Source organism: Triticum aestivum, chromosome 5A (assembly GCF_018294505.1).
Source record: "Triticum aestivum cultivar Chinese Spring chromosome 5A, IWGSC CS RefSeq v2.1, whole genome shotgun sequence".
Lineage (NCBI taxonomy): Eukaryota > Viridiplantae > Streptophyta > Magnoliopsida > Poales > Poaceae > Triticum > Triticum aestivum.
The window spans coordinates 176,057,928-176,071,522 of NC_057806.1; the positions used below are offsets into that span (position 1 = coordinate 176,057,928).

General features: G+C 47.2%; 1 protein-coding gene across 1 annotated transcript in view; it reads right to left on the minus strand.

The window, feature by feature from the left end:
- Window positions 1-2,973: 2,973 nt before the first annotated feature.
- The window catches only part of LOC123102746 (exocyst complex component 5), a 29,233-nt gene continuing 18,611 nt past the window's right edge, over window positions 2,974-13,595 (minus strand). Inside the window, exons 13-24 of the mRNA XM_044524176.1 lie at window positions 11,582-11,667; window positions 11,334-11,510; window positions 10,969-11,022; window positions 10,752-10,880; window positions 10,546-10,638; window positions 10,327-10,473; window positions 6,438-6,535; window positions 6,275-6,359; window positions 4,350-4,408; window positions 3,596-3,694; window positions 3,426-3,509; window positions 2,974-3,333 (exon numbers count right to left, since the gene is read on the minus strand). Coding sequence (XP_044380111.1) covers window positions 3,261-3,333; window positions 3,426-3,509; window positions 3,596-3,694; window positions 4,350-4,408; window positions 6,275-6,359; window positions 6,438-6,535; window positions 10,327-10,473; window positions 10,546-10,638; window positions 10,752-10,880; window positions 10,969-11,022; window positions 11,334-11,510; window positions 11,582-11,667 — 1,184 coding nt within the window. The 3' untranslated portion in view covers window positions 2,974-3,260. The remainder of the gene's footprint in view (window positions 3,334-3,425; window positions 3,510-3,595; window positions 3,695-4,349; window positions 4,409-6,274; window positions 6,360-6,437; window positions 6,536-10,326; window positions 10,474-10,545; window positions 10,639-10,751; window positions 10,881-10,968; window positions 11,023-11,333; window positions 11,511-11,581; window positions 11,668-13,595) is intronic.

Below are 13,595 nucleotides of genomic sequence, written 5' to 3' on the forward strand. Positions count from 1 at the left end.
AGGTCGTCATTGTTAGCTTCATCGCGAAGCATGTATTTCTCCCAACCCAAGATAATAGAACCCAACGTCCATCAAAGCTGCTCAAGCATGCCAAATACCGCAGCGGGAGGAGTCGCATCATAGCACAGCAGCCGCCACCGCCGGGCCAGCCAAATCTAGAACAAGGCAACACAGCCCCACCCGGATCGAGCCAGCACCACCACCGCCTTGCCCAAAGGAAAACAACAACAAATTAGGGCGCACACCAAGGCCGACCAGGAGTAGCCCGAGTCCGTCCACTATCGGCCCACCTCCGCCAGGACCATCTCCAGCCACCTCCACCGCCGACCTCTACCCACTCGAGAAGAGGCAGGGCACCACCAGCGCCACCGAAGCTAAGCCTGCTCAACACCATGCTCCCACGGCCAAAGGCAGCACAACCGCGATCGAGCCCCTAGAGCGAGATGCAAGATCCCAAATCCCGCCAACCACCACCAAGCACCGCCCAAGGGCAACCCTGCTGCCGCAAGGGACACCGGCCCACAAGCAGCACACGAGATTCGTTACAGCTACCAACCAAAAGAAAGACTCCCTACCAGCACCTTCATAGGGCGTGTACAGCTTCGCCAAGCAGCACACGAGATTCGTTACAGCTACCAACCAAAAGAAAGACGCCCTACCGGCACCTTCATAGGGCGTGCACAGCTTCGCCTGCATCCCCTTCGATGGCGACGCAGCGGGTGGGGAGAGCAAGAGTGCTGCAACGTGGCTAGGGTTTCCCCGGTGCCGCCAGCAGTGGGCAACGCGAACGCAAGGGCAGCACGCAGTAATCGTGTTCTATATAAAATAAAGGCTACCACCAGCTCAAAGCGCTTTTCTCAAATCAAGATGCCTGCAAGATAACTACCTCTATGTCAGGAACTCAGTTCGATCGTTGCACAGAAAAAAGAAGCCTGCCTTGCTGATTAAACTGGACATTGCTCGAGCTTTCGACTCGGTCTCCTAGGAGTTTATGTTTGAACTGTTACAGCAGCTTGGTTTTAGCAGCCGCTGGAGGGACTGGATTGCCATGCTGCTCAGATCATCCTCATCTGCTTTCCTGTTAAACGGCGACCCTGGCATCCCTCTCATCCACCGCCGTGGGCTGCGGCAAGGAGACTCGTTGTCCCCGTTGTTGTTTATCCTTGCCATTGACATCCTCCACCGGCTCATAACAAAAGCTGCTGACGACGGCATTCTTGCCCCGTTGCCTGGAAGAGAACTGAAACTGCGCACCAGCATGTACGCTGATGATGTTGTCATCTTCGCAAACCCAGTTCGGAAGAGCTTGACAAACTGTTTCAGATCATCACCAGCTTTGGGGAAGTCTCAGGCCTGCACCTCAACATCAGCAAGTGCACCATCACACCCATTCGCTGTGATCACATTAACCTTCAGGAAGTTCTGCATGCGTTTAGCGGACAGATTATTGCCTTCCCAATACGCTACTTGGGATTACCAATAAGCCTCGGACGTGCCAAAATGGTTCACTTTCAGTTCATCCTGAACCGCATCCGAGCTCGTCTAGCTGGCTAGAAGCATAAACTGATGAATATCGCAGGGAGAAGAGTGCTTGTTTGGAGCGTTCTCTCGGCGATCCCAACTTTTGCGCTCTTTGTTCTTTGGCCACCAAAGCTTCTCTTCAGAGAGATTGATAAAACCCGCAGAAAATTTCTTTGGACACAAGAAGACGAGCTTACTGGTGGCAAATGCAAGGTTGCCTGGAAGCAAGTTTGTACGCCGACGGAATACGGAGGCCTAGGCATCCATGACCTATAGAATTTCTCTCACGCTTTGCGACTCAGATGGTTGTGGCTGTCATGGCAAACTGAAGACAGACCTTGGAAGGGCTCAGACCTACCTTGTGACAAGGATGACAAAGCCTTGTTTGACCATGCAACCTTTGTAACTCTTGGAAACGGCAGAACAGCTTCCTTCTGGCAATCCCCATGGATCACCTCTCCAAGCCTTGCCACTCTGTTTCCAGGACTGTTCAAGCAATCACGGGGCAAAAACAGATGCGTTGCTGATGCGCTTGAAAATGACAAATGGGTGCTGGACATGAAGATACGACCCAACGAGAACCTGATTCACAGCTTCATCATCCTATGGAGAGCACTGCGGGCCGAAGCAATATCGCTGCAACCACAAGTGGATGATAAAATCTCCTGGCATCTTCACAGCGCGGGCGTGTACAGTGCAAAATCTGCTTACAAAGAGCAATTCAGCAGCTTACAGAAGACAGACGACAAACACCTGATATGGAAAACATGGGCACCTGGAAACTTAAAAGTTTTCTTCTGGCTCTTGCTCAAAAACCGTCTTTGGTGCAACGATCGACTCCAACGCAGAGAATGGGAGAATGGTTACTTCTGCGCTCTTTGCACAAGAAATCTTGAGACGTCAGTACATCTCTTTTGAGAGTGCCCGGTCAGTAAGGAAATATGGCAAAGGATCTCGGCCTGGAATGAATGTGACAGGCTACAGCGCCTTGCCGCCCCCTCAGATCACAGCACCTCCTCCATTTGCATCATGCGTAGCCTCATTCAACAATCAAGACCAAGACTCAGAGAAAAGCTCAAGACAATGATCTTCCTTGTCACATGGCACATCTGGAGGGAGAGAAACAACAGAATTTTCAGACACGAGCCAAGCCAAATCTGCTCTGTGATCACAGCGATAAGAAGAGATGTAGAGTTGGAAACTAGCAGGGGCCAAATGCCTGGCAACGCCATTAGGAGATCCAGGCTAGACAGCAGGATATCCCTCCTCAGCCCTGGTGTTCAGGGTCTTCGAAACCAACCTCTTGTAACCACCCATGATCACTTGATCATGAACATGTTTCCCGCTCTCTACCTGCTTAATATATGAATGCCGGTGGCTCACCGGTTCTTTCAAAAAAAAAAAACAATGTTACGATACCTAATTATGCTTGACCATCGACTGTGACCAGTCTGAGGTAAAACTAACATAGGCATTTCGCAAACATAATGCTATTACTAGACAAAAATAATGCTTGTCTATCCAGTTTGCTACAAGGGTTTCATGGACCCGCACATGTAAAACTAAGATTCAGCAAGGCAGAACAAGTTAGAAACAGATAAACAAAGGGAACCAAAAGAATTAACATAATATTGAAGCTCAATTATACAGGCTACACTGATGGTCAAAATAGATTGGGATGACCCTGCAGCATTTCATAGCGTTCCACCGCTTGACAATCATCAACCTTCAAGTGAATTTTATTCAGACACTATACTGTTAAGCATCGAAGCAATTTTTGCTGTCTTGTAGTCATCCCGGAGTTGAATGAACCTGTAATTCAGATCCCAACTTTAGCCGCAAGTTTATCAAACAGTGGTATAAAAGAGACGTCTCACTATATATGCAGGGAGTCAGGTCCCTACCGTAAAGCATCCTTCCGGATGCTGGGGGTTCCTTCAAACAAGGAAGCTAGACTTTCCGGAGCAACAATAAAGACATTAGCCATGCTGCAAACACATAATGCAAAGAAACGTCAAGGACAAAATTCAGACAAAACATCAGGGGGGAAAAGAACATAGAAAAACACACTTACATTCCAAGCAGTTCAAACTTCTCGTCTATGGAAGGGGCATTGAAGCTACGGACAAACTCACCATACTCAGTAATGTCACGTTTCAACCGTAGCCCACCACTGCAAAAACAAACATTGCTCTGTACAATCAGCTCAGCCAAGAAAGACAACCTTTTAGACACCAACCTGGGCTGACCGGGCAATTGGCCAATAGTCCATATGCAGTGAATAACAATATGTTAGACCATATATAAGGATGTTATAAGGCATGGCTATCTCGGACTATAGGGTGCCAACTTTATCCATACAAATATAGGTAATTGACTAGTGATTTAGCATGAATTTGTTCAAGCTAATATTACCTGGCATAAGTTTACATACTCAGCTGTATAACTTCTAATATCCTTTGCAGAGTAAATTTTGTATTTGATGGCAAAATCACCCTAAAACGGATACTACAGATCTTAATTGATGGGATCTAGCAATACAGACAAGTATGGTTATGCCACCCACACATCGTCCACCTTGACTTTATTAAATTTGGAGGGGTGGGGAGGCATAAATTCTCCTAATGTGTAGTTTGACCCAAGTTTTGACATTGCATAGTGTTATGTTTTTTTTTCTTTTTGCGAGGATGGTGCTGCGAAATTTGTTGTTGTTGTTCCTGATAGGGCACAAGCCTTCCTGATGTTACAAAATGCAGTACTAAACATAAGAGTCATATGAATAAAAAGATCAAAAGGTAAAGATAATTCATATGATGATAGAAGAGTACCTCGGACTAAATGTGAACTTCTGCCAATGATTAAGCAGACCCTTGTGCAAGCGGTTTCCCTAAGGCACAGCTCAGTTATTTATGGTACATATTTACCATGCCAATATAACATTGAGTAAAGAATCACAAACAGATGAACATTATCAATATTGGAGCACTGTTACATGTGTTTACTTGGTATATTAGATCACAGTATAGTGCTTGCACGAGATGTCTCAGGCACTTCCATGTGTTTGCTTGTAATAAAAATTTAAAACACCCAGTTGCTATCATAAATTTTGATATGATGACTAGTGCAGAAATTGCAGAGTGAAACATGTTATGTCAACATGAAGATGCCCTTTGCCCGAGTTTTGATTCAATACATACAACAGATTCAAAGACACATCTAGCATAGTTATGCTAGGGAGTACTGAATATGCACATGGTTTTCAAGGCGTCGCTTCAGTGTTAAGGCGTACTAGGACCTAAGATGATAAAGTCTTGCCCTCAACTTAGCAGTATATCATATGGCGGCAGCGTAAGTAACTACCGCCACACATTCACCGCCGCATTATTGATGTGGCTGCTCCTGGAGCAGAGGTGACACAATAGGAGAAGAGGAAGTCGAGATCCTGCTGCTGCCGCCAGCCATCAAGGTCCTCCCATGGTGACCTCGAGCTTACCGCTGCCAGATCTCAAATCAATCTGAGCCCCCATGAATCGCTCTCAAATCTGAGCCTCTGGGTCGTTTTGTTGCCTTGTGCTGTGTGGTGTGTTTAGTGTTGTGTTTCTTCTCTGCACTGCTTTTTTTTTTTGAGAAAACGCAAAAGCCTTGCATTTTGATTCATTGATAGAAGAAGAGTTTGTACAAGCTCACAGACGAGCACCCAATGCCACTAAATGCCAGCCATATCAGCAGCCGGGACCAACGCAGCTAGGCCGCTCGCGCCCGCAGTCGCCCAATGCTCTGGCTTCCGTCCTAATCGTGTCAAGGAGGCTGGATAGGCTGAGTTGTGCGCTATCAAAGGTGATCGCATTGCGGTGCTTCCAGATGCACCAAGCAACCAGCATGATGGTTGAGGACATGCCCTTTCGGACCAAGGTCTGGACCGAGAGGCAAGCAGCCTGCCACCAGTCCAAGGAGACATCCCCTGCCTCGGGAGGCCGAGCCGTCAATCAGATCCAGGAAAGCACCTCATGCGCGAGAAGGAGCAGCCTGTGAGGAGATGAGCCATCGTCTCCATAGTCTGATCACAGAAGATGTAACAGGGTGCGCGCTGCAGACCACGGCGCGCCAAGCGCTCAAAGGTCCAGCACCGTGCACTGCTTTTTTTGTGTGCACTTGGTGGTGCTCCTTATTTTCTGTTTGGTGCATGATATTTCATGCTTTGTCCTGCTCTTTTGCTGTTTGGGATTCGCTCCGCTTGCACTCACTGGTTCTTCCCTCATGATTCATCATTAAATTGCCCCTCACCCTGCTAACTGCTCTGCTCCTAGGATTCTAAGGGCATGTTTGAATTGTGCCCAAAAGATACCTTAGCAATATTTTGGTCCAAAAACTTGGGTATTTGTTTTGAGCATAGCTGATTTTTTGGCAAGCCAATACTATTTTGTCCACACTAGTTCAATTTTCTTGCCAATGTTGGCAGATAATGGGCTAGCAAACTTTCACCAAAATTTTGGCAAGGCAAGGTTGGGCTAAAAGCCAAACACACCCTAAGGCATCACACCATTTCGCATTCCCACCTTAAAAACCATGTGCATGCATCACGATGCAATATGCAAAAACATGTCCTATCCAGTTCCTCGGAAAAAAAACATGTCCTATCCTTATTTCTTGAATCCATAGTATATTAGTTCTGCATGACCTTGTGAATTTGCATATTCGTACACAAAAGAAAACCAATCGCTTGAGAGTGAAGAATTATCATTTAGTGACATACCAATTCAGTCAAAAAGGACTGTTTGTTTAGACCTTCCAGGGCGCTGAATGCAACCTCGAGAACACGAGAAAGGTAGGCTACAATTCTGGCATAAACCAACAACGATAGATTAGTTAATTTAGTTATCTTGGACCATGCGAAGCACAAATATACAAATGAGCACCTTATGCAAGCATTTGTTGGCCGATGATCTGGTGCAGCTCCATCATCTGGTGACCGATAATCTGTTGCTTTCTGTTCTGAAGATAACAATCTTTCAACCTGGGAAGCAAAGCAAAAGGCATTATGCTTATGAACTAAAAATTACTGAAAAATACCCTGTGACACCAGTCAATTATGTAAATCATTCAATTATCGAGGCAATTGGGGATTATATTCATCAATTCACCGTATCAACTCATAGCTTCCAACATGAATACAGTTTGACAGATTATGTTATTGGTGCAAGTACTGTAGCATACATGCTGCAGCACAGTCGGCCCTACTCTTGGCAAACCAAATCGACAAAAAGTGATATTCTTTAGAAGAAAGTTAAACATAAAAGATTAAGGTAGCATTGGACATCAATCCCTTAAAGATAATGTAATTATTTCATTATAGTGCAATCACTTAAAGAAGAAATAAAGTACTCCCTCCGTTCCGAAATACTTGTCGTGGTTCATTTCGGAACAGAGGGAGTACTTGTTTTCGTTCTGCATATGCCAGCTAGGTCTAATTTCATCATAAATCAAGAAATAAACGAAGTTTTCAAGAGCTCACTCATTTACATGTAGCCCTCTTAGCTTTGGTTGGAGGCATAGATGACCAATCTAGGGTGAGCGCTCAAATCTCGCACCTCTAAGCCATGCCCGAGTTAATAAAAATACGGTACACGATCAATTCGAAAAACATTATTAACTGTACCATGAGCATTAGTTTCCTTTCGTTCGTTATTTGCCCATGGTATTGATAATTATTGTCAAGTGTAACTGTTAGCTGTGTAGTTTCTCCTTTCTAGGGTTCTATTTTCGTATGTACTGAAGTGTATATTTTCAGGGCTAGGGTTACAGCACTGCCCAGCCTCCATCGGCCCACCAAAGCTGTGCCACTGTAGCCTCTTAACTCACCCTTCTCTCCACTGATCGCTCCCTGGACCCTCCAATCGTCGCCTCGTGGCTCCACATCAAGCCGCCAGTGCACCCAAGGGAAATCTCGTCCCCACCTGCTGCACCCTGCCGAGTGTGCGGCCCTTGCTTCTACAATGCAGCAGATATGCTGCCCGGCAGCCACTGTGCTTGACATCCCGGCCGCCATCCATCGTCCTCGAGCTGGCTGCTTCCCTGACAGCAGCACGTCCTGCAGATCCCAAATCAGCAGCACCAAGTGCTGCCCCCCCAGCCTTCTTGGCTCCATGGTGCCTCCCGTACAGGCATGATTACAATTCCGCGACCACTGGCCATCTTCAATGGCAATAACTTCCCAGAGTATGGGCTGCAAATGCAAGTTCACATGGCTGGCCAGCGGCTTCGGCCTTTCTTATGGTCGACCGCCCCTGTCCGCCTTGACCCACTTTGCCACCAGCTGAGCATGTCATCCAGCCGGATGTCGATGATGCCGCTCGGGAGAACATCCTTGTCTTTCAGCGTTGGAGACCTAGACGAACCTGGCTGCTTGATAATGCTCAGACTAAGGCCACTGTTGTTACTAGCATGATGATGTTCTTTCGATGGACATTGTGTCCCTTGCTACTTACTAGCTGATGTGGGCTTGTCTTCAGCAACAGTGTGAGCCTCACAACGAGGCAATGTTCCGTTGCATTCTCAGGGAGATTCAGTCGCTGCAGCAGATGTATGCTACCATGGGTGACTTCTTTCGCCTGATGTCTACAGCATGACGTCAGCTTGACTCTCAGGGTGTTGATGTCTGTCACACTTGTCATCGCTGTAAGCTGCAGCGAGCTCAGACAGAGATGATCTGTCTCTACGACGCCTTCATCCTAAATTTGAAGAGAGGTCAGCAGACATTGACCATCGCTTTTGGAGGCTTTACCTGAGCTGGCACTCCTTACGGTCTCTTCTGTGGCTACTGTCGTAAACCAGGGCACACTTCTCGGAACTGCTACAATAATAAACGGGCTCAGGTAAACATGAAGAGAGGTCAGCAGAGCTCCACTGACTCTTCTCAGTCAGGCCCTCATATCTTCCCCACTGAGCAAGAGATGGTTGCGTTGGTTCGTTGTATGTTTGCCTCTGCACACAGGTCTTCCTCACACCACCACCACCTACAAGTATATCAGCGCCATGGGTTCCAGATTCTGGTGCTTCTTTTCACATAACAACGGACTCCACCTGTCCTCCTAGTTCTCCTGATACTCCTCTCCATGTTCAGGCAGCAGATGGCACCTCTCTTCATGTTTCCAGTGTGTCCCATTGTGTTCAGGATCGACGCACAGGCCTTCTGGTGGGACTGGTCCTAGGCGCCATGAACTTGATTAGTTGCGGATTTCTTCCAGATCCTTGGAAAACCAGTCAACCAGCCCCACCGCCTCTCCATCAGCTGTTTCATCCACCATTGGCAGACCTAGAGAGTGTGGAAGGTATGGAGGGTGGGTCATGGCCCACCCAGAATTTTCAGAAAGAAAAATACTACCATATAATATTCTGGCTATTTTGGCCCACAAACCCCCACATGACCATGTCACTTTGCATCATCCCCATGAGTAAGAGTCTGGCTGCCACCCAGAATTTTCAGAAGAAAAAAAATACTACCATATAATAAGCTGGCTATTTTGGCCCTAAACCCCCACATGACCACGTCTCTTTACATCATCCCCATGAGTAAGAGTCTGGCGGCGAGAGAGCAAGACCTAAATCACTCGACAACGACTAGTGCAAGCCGCCACTCCCCTCCGCTCGCCGCTCGACCAGTATACGACATCGCTCCCCTCCCCTCATTACCGCTTGTTCAGTGCACGCGATGCACAACACCCGCCCGACGTGTGCAAGCCACCGCTCGCCTGCTCCCCTCCCCTCGCCGATTCTTAGTGTTGCCTACCTCATCGTCGCCAGAGAACTCATCCAGAGACTTAGTAATCGATGCAGCCGCCCACCCTGAGTCGCAGTTCTACTGCCCCAGTGAGGCAGTGACCGCCGACTGGTGCACTGCGCTGCCGCCACTACTGGCCCACTCACCACCGCCTGGCTATTTGCCACCGCCCGGCTGTAGGGTGGAGCTCGGCAGCTCGGCCTCTCAGCGCTCCGCCACCACCCACCAGAAACCAGTGGCACACGGTGCCACTAGCAGACTAGCATTTAGAAAATGGAAAGGAAGGGAAAGGGGTTAGCAAATACAAAGGGAGAGGTATATTTTCTGAATTTTAGTAGCATTTTAGAATAGCTTGTAATAATATGCAATGTAGTGATTTGAGTGTCAATTTAATGCCGTAAATGTGGCACTAGTTCTAATCCAAGTACTCGTGAAAGTGGCAACCTTTCGGCACAGACCGCTCATCAAGATCAAGTGAATTATGCAGCAGGAGAGAATGCAAATTTTATGCCAGATGAACAAGTGGAAGAACAGATTACAGATTCCATGAAGCTACGGTGGAAGAGACGGTTGCTCAAGGTATAAGGACATCTCCAAAGCGGACCCTCAAACCTCCCGTATGTCCGGACCGCAGTGTCCGGACCACTTTTGCCATCCAACCAAGTCCCTAAAGTGTCCGCAGACCAGTCCGAATGTCCAAAATCCGGTATACTGGAAGCCTTTGCGGTGACATGGCATGACACTGATCAAGGTGAGCCCCCTGCCATTACTCCTCAGAACCATACACAAGCAAGTTCTCACACCAAACTACAATACATGCATGGGATCAATTTGAAATAATATCACCCATTGTTCATTAGTCTGTTGATTCAATAGTTTAATCAACTCATAAATAACAGTTCGCAAGTTTTCCTCATTATTTGTTCACAGTACCTTTTTGTTATTCCATAGTTGATTTACAGTACGTATAATTCCCATGGCACCATAAATTTGTTTGGACATGAAAAGGGAAAAGAGAAGGTGCAAACCTCACACATGACTGTATCAATGCATTGTAACAGTCCTTTATGAGCAGCAGCCTCCACAACAGATACTGCCGATCCCATATCTTCACAAGCAGATGGATGGGCACCATCGACAGGCAGCAGGAGACGTGATATAGTATTTGAGAAGTACTACACAGGAGAAGGATAAAATCAGCATGGTTCATCACCTAGCAATCTAGGTTGCATGTTTAGCCAAATTACCTGCTGAAGATAAGCTACACTACTGGCACAACGCTGCACAGCGATCATGAAGGATCTAAAGCTACTCTCACCAGCAGCAGCCGCCGCCTCTGCCTGCAAATAGTTTAAATCTAGCTAACTCCTTCATCCACAGATAATGTCCGTGACCAGATGTGCCTCGTGGCCAAAAACTAGAAGTAGATTAAAGAACAGAAAAGAAGGCATACAGCAGAAGCAGCAGCCGCGGCAACCCTTCTACTAACACTTGTCCCAATAACATATCTATCCCTCATAGCTGCAGCCTCGTTCAAACTCTCTCTAGCACCGTCAAGCCCAACAGTTAAATATTGGCTGACCTATATAACAAAACAACATTGTCATTAGACTAGCATCATACTTTGAAGACTGCCATATGTTATTACTGGCCCATGGTTCTTTACTTACTTGATCAAGCAAACACGCAAATATGGATCTGACATTAGCTGCAACAGTAGTAGGCTGCAAAAGATTATAACTGTGAGAAAAGTAGAGTAGGTTCAAACAGAAAACAATACATTGGTCTCTTTATGTAATAAAAGAACACAGTTGAACAACTATGAAATTAACTTCCAGATTATAGGAGAAACATGGCCTTGCCAATAACAGGCCAAGGCCTTGTGGCTTAAAATAACATGTTTATTCTTTTGCTTTTATAGATTGTATTATTCTTGAAACTATTTTGGATATCAATTTTCAAAAGCTTAATGCAAACACAGAAATTATTTACCAAGGAACATATTAATAATTAGTACAAGGAAAATTAGTTTCACCTGAGAAAACAACAGTGTGCATCTCGATATTGCTTCCTCATTCCAACGAACAAATTCGGTCACTACAGTAACTGAGATCAGCTGCTGGGGTGAGGTATTCAAGGATGCTCCTTTTGCACGGCCAATTGACCCAGTTGATTCAGATTGTTGCTTGGCCTCGGCTCTTAATTCAGCCATCTGCCAAGTACATCAATGTGACCAACTACAATATTCGAAAATAATACAATCTATAAAAGCAAAATTATAACCTTTGATTGATATAGCTGTCTGAGTGATGCATGCTCGAATTCCGTGTACTCGTCTTTGTGGGAAACATATATAGACTCAGTGAGACCTACAAGAAATATGGACATAATCATGATGGTACTACACATATCTGCAAGTGCGCTTCAGATGTAAGAGAATGGTTCTGACTACAGAGAACCTTCAATTAAAGTATGCGGGTAGGAGGAGAAAAAAACTTCGGTCTCCCAGGCGGCTCACGGGCCAACACATAGGCACCGCTCCTCCTTCCCTCTCATTGTGACCGTCGCCACTGCTGGTGACGGCAGTAGGGCTTCTCCTGCGCTCTCCCATGAGTCCTCTCCTCGTCCTCACACTGCCCCTGCTCCCCATGATGGTTGTCGCAGGCGCGGTTGGTGTGGCGTGGCGCTGGTGGCAGGGTGGCTCCTCTCCTCGTCCTCACACTGCCCCTGCTCCCCGGGATGGTTGTCGCAGGCGCAGTTGGTGTGGCGTGGCGGTGGTGGCAGGGTGGCTCCTCGCCACCTTCAGTGGCAAGCTGTGCATGCATGGAGTGGTGTTGTCCTTCCTTGCTGCGGGCAGCCACCGAGCTGCGGCAGCTCCTGCCCTTCCAGGCGGAAAGCCGCCGGTGGATCCAAGCTCATGAGTAGCACCTGGGCCACGCCAATGGCATGCCGCAGATTCAGCGTTCCACCACTAAACTGGCCGCGAGCAAACTTCTTCGGGAGTTACTCGCGGAAGGCCTGTGCACAGGGCCACAGCTTCAAAAGCGTAAGCAGTTCCTCCGGGCACACTCTGGACACATGAGTGGTGTCCTCTGTCAGCATGCGGTGGCCGGTGGCGGTGGGTCAGCAAGGTTTGCCCGCCTCCATGGCTGCAGGCGATCCTGGCGGTCCGCTGCTGTGTCTTGACGTGGTTGTTGCAAATTTGACACCAGCCAGGGAATCGGCAAGGCAAGCTTGCTGCTGCGCCCATGGGGACCACCATTTGGAGGCTCACTGAATATTGTGGATACCATCGTCGGCTCATGGCTTTGGCGCACATACATTCCAGGGCGCCAGCGCCATGTTGAAACTGCAACCTAGGGTGACATGGTTGACGCCTTGCCATGGTTGACGCCTTGACATGTGTTTAGGCGGGCGGCATGGCTCAGGAGTCTAGGTGGCCAATGCCTAAACACATCGACAGTGTAAAGGCATGGTGTGGATGGGTGGAGTTAAGGCCGGTGATTGTGTTGGTTGCATCCTTTGTTATACTCGTCTATAACCATGAGTCGTTGTCTTGGGTGTTTAGTTGTGATTGCATATGAAGGGTTTTCTCTCTTGAGAAAACACAAAACTTATCTCTGGATGCATTGATAGAAAGAACAGTTTGCTAACCTAAGAAATTAGCATGTTTTAACTTGGTATATTTACTTAGGGCGCCACAACAGACCACGCCAAAAGACAAGTTCATTCAGGAATATAGTAGATATTAATGATACTGCATGCAGAAATTAATTAAACCAAATATCCAAGCGATACTAAAGGTATGTACTATCCAACATATTTACCATTATTCAGGCCAAGATTTTGCGAACAGTCTACTGCTAGCATTTTTGTTGTCAGAAATTTCACCAAAACCTTGGGCTTTCTGGATAGAAACCATTTCTCCGAAATTATAACTCCAAGTCTCCGACTATGTGGTCTCAACATAGCCGGTCCCAAACCCAGGTAAAGGAGGGTTGTGATAAGCTTGGCGAGCTAACGTCAAAACTCAGCCATTCTTATGGAGATGAAACCCAGAAGTACATCATTGGGGCGTAATCCTCTTAGCAACGTGCCATATCGGAACCCGAGTGTGGTGTTAAATGGGCAAGGACCGGCCATCACCCCCTTGGTGACACGCCCGTATCTCAATCTGGATACAGTGATATGTGGTCAAGGATCAGGTCGCCGCATCCTTAGTGGTGCGCTACATTGACGCCCGAGTGTAGTAAAAAATGAGCTAGGCTCTTCGCATTTGACTCGACGAGTGTGAAGG